General features: G+C 33.4%; 1 protein-coding gene across 1 annotated transcript; it reads left to right on the top strand.

The window, feature by feature from the left end:
- The first annotated feature begins 1886 nt into the window (after positions 1-1886).
- On the top strand, positions 1887-3072 carry LOC111393520 (mitogen-activated protein kinase 3-like). The gene is made up of 2 exons (XM_023019085.1): positions 1887-2237; positions 2327-3072. Exons 1-2 carry the CDS (start codon positions 2089-2091, stop codon positions 2487-2489), a joined length of 312 nt encoding a protein of 103 aa, XP_022874853.1. The 5' UTR covers positions 1887-2088; the 3' UTR covers positions 2490-3072.
- Positions 3073-3101: the final 29 nt, after the last annotated feature.

Below are 3101 nucleotides of genomic sequence, written 5' to 3'. Positions count from 1 at the left end.
TAGAATTATCATTTGTCATGGTGTGATAATTTTCATTGTATATTGGTAAGAAAATTTATTCGTAATTTCATATTTGACTTGAATGTGGAGTAGCAAGTATCTAATTGAGTATAATTCGTTATACTCATCCCCTTTATTTACAATTTTTAGGTAAGACTTAGTATGCTGGACGGCGGTGGATGGATTTGCTATTGGACCAACGGATCCTCGTCATGAAGTACTTCAACTTTCAGAAACACTAGAATTTTAATAATAATGGGTTATTTTTTTTACTCAATTGTGAGTACATTAAAAATTTCAATTAGTTCTAATTGTTCTAATAATGTTTGATGAATTGTATGTTTTCAAACGTTCCGCATATTTAAATTTATCTTTTGATTAAATGTTATTCAATTTTTTTACAGAATTTCTCGTTATATTAAAACTATTTATTTCAAGCCCTTTGGTATATTCATGTTTCATAACGTTTCGGATTATTAGAATTCGAAGCGTTACAAGTGCATTATTGGTCAAATGTATTATATAATTTTGTTAGAAGTATAGTCCAAATGGGGCTAAAATTAAATCTTTTTAAAAATGTTGGGGTCAATTTGAATTTCAAACATCAAAAGGAAGAAATACATATATTAATTAATTGATGTCATACTCGGGAGTTATAAGTTTTTGACATCTCTAGTCTTTTGTACTCTAAATTAAAATATTATTATTTCCAAGTGACCATGAATTCGCAATAAAAAGGAATTCATAACCATCTTCTGTAAATTTCAATTAAATTAATGATGTAAATCATATTTTTTTTTATTTTAATTTGTAAATGTCTGATTAATATTTCTTATTTTTGAAAGTATTTTACATATTATTTATAGCAAAATGAATAGTATGAAAGTCCATTGACCATAGAACCAAACTACAAGAGAAGACTCTTGGAGAGTTTATTCATAGAACAATGATTGACTTTGACATCAATTCATTATTGGTCAAATGTATTAAATGGTTTAGTTTCATAAAGAAGGCTCTAATTTCTTTTTCTACTTTCAAAGATTCTAAGCCCATTACTTGTATAAATGATCATAATTAAGGACGATGTCTATTTTAAGTAGTAAAAATAAAATATCATCAAGTCATTGAACTAAGTTCGAGTTTCATTGGAAAATAAAATTATCGTAATTATCTTATTCTATGTCGTGTAATCTATCGAATCAAACTAGTCCAAAATTGTTTGATTTCGATTTCAATAGTTAAAAAATTCGTTTCTTTCCTCTTCAGTCAGATCGACTAATTGTTCTTGAATAGCATTTGCATTAGTAGAGATTTCTCGATTACGTAACGTATCGAAACCATAGTAAAAAAGTTGTGCTCATGACCAACCTTAGATTTGAACAAGTCTTCTCCGCATTTGCCCCCCAGGGCACATCCAAATTGGCGGAACAATCACATTGGAGGGCTCTGGAACCAAGCGTGGGGAGTTCGATTCCTGGTTGGAGCAGTTGAGTGATGTAATAACCATGAGGAAGGGTTGGAGCAGCTTGGTGTTGTAATAACCATGGAAGAGGCTCCCTTTGGGGAAGGAGTAAAAGCCATGTGGGAACCTGAGAGCCAATAAGAGCACAACCTGCGATTTACCTCCCTGAGCAGCTGAGGGGGCCGGAGGTTTAGGGATGAGGATATAGTCTGACGCAAGTTGGGACACCTCGTTAAAAAAAAAAGTTCTTCTCCGCATTTTGTGAGCGGAAAAGGAAAAGCATAGGAAGATAACAACGTGTAAAATTGGCTCGAAGACAAGAAAAAAGGTTTAGCGCGTTCAAAGATGTTGAAAGGATAAGAAATAGAAATTTAAGAGATTGGCACTGACCGTTGACCTTGTTGAAGATAAAAATCCAACCGTAGATCAGAGGCTGCTGAAATGTGGTCAAAATTATCCAGAATACGCGCTTCTTCTCCTTACCTTCCTCCCTCTTGCCTCGCAGCGCCCTCAATTTTGGTGTATATATACGAATTCAAACTCGTGTTAATAAAAGCTGATATAATTATACAGTGTTTGTTACAGTTATAGTATTCAAATAAATACGTAGAAAATTGTCATTATACATGGCTGACCAGTACCAAGATTTTCCGGCGGTTGCAACCCACGGAGGGCAATTTATACAGTATAATATTTTTGGAAACTTATTTGAGATCACCACCAAGTATCGGCATCCGATCATGCCTATTGGCCGTGGAGCTTACGGAATCGTTTGGTAAGTAATTTTGGATTTTAATTAATTCTAGTTTCTGATCGCCTTTTGATTATTTCTGACCGATTATACTATTTGTTTGCATATTGAAGCTCGGTTTTGAACTCGGAGACTAATGAGATGGTAGCAATTAAGAAAATTGCGAATGCTTTCGATAATTACATGGACGCAAAGCGGACCCTTCGTGAAATCAAACTTCTTCGCCACCTGGATCACGATAATGTTAGTCTTTCTCTCCACCGGTTACTTGACTAATTTATAGCTGTTTGTTTTTTACGGCATGAATTTAGGGCCTCAGAGACCCAGAATTGAAGTTTTTAGTTTGTTTTTCTACAAATTTTGATGCAATAGGCCGAATTACACGCTGCAAAATGCCTCTTTGAAATTTTAATTTCGTTTTGATTCAGCGTTATTCTAATGTTGCAATAATCAGTCAATCCGTACGGAAGCCTCAAAATTTGCAGCTGATTTCTTCCTTACGGAATAGTATGTAATTATATATTAGATGCATTTTCACTCAGTTATATAGACACTTTACTGGATAAACATGGTGATCAGTTGTTGATATATCCATTACTCTTATGCAGTTATGCATAGGCTCTGCATGTAATTTTTTCTCTTATATCTGGGATTACCGTTGAATATTGAGAATCTTTAAGACATCCAGTATAAAATTGGAGTACTAGAAATGCTTTCGAACAAAAAGAATATCACTTGGAATTCTGAAAAGCAAAATAATACCTAGTGCTAAGAAAGTTCTTCCATGATAGAAAATAATATTCCTTTTTCAAAGTTGAAATTATCAGCAAAATGAAAAAGTAAGAATTTCATGTCTCTGGTAAGATTTTCTTTTAGGCCAAGGTACTT

This window comes from Olea europaea, chromosome 4 (genome assembly GCF_002742605.1).
Source record: "Olea europaea var. sylvestris chromosome 4, O_europaea_v1, whole genome shotgun sequence".
In the NCBI taxonomy this organism is placed as follows: Eukaryota; Viridiplantae; Streptophyta; class Magnoliopsida; order Lamiales; family Oleaceae; genus Olea; species Olea europaea.
The sequence above is the reverse complement of the archived record's forward strand: the minus strand, read 5'-3'. Positions and strand labels throughout refer to the sequence as shown.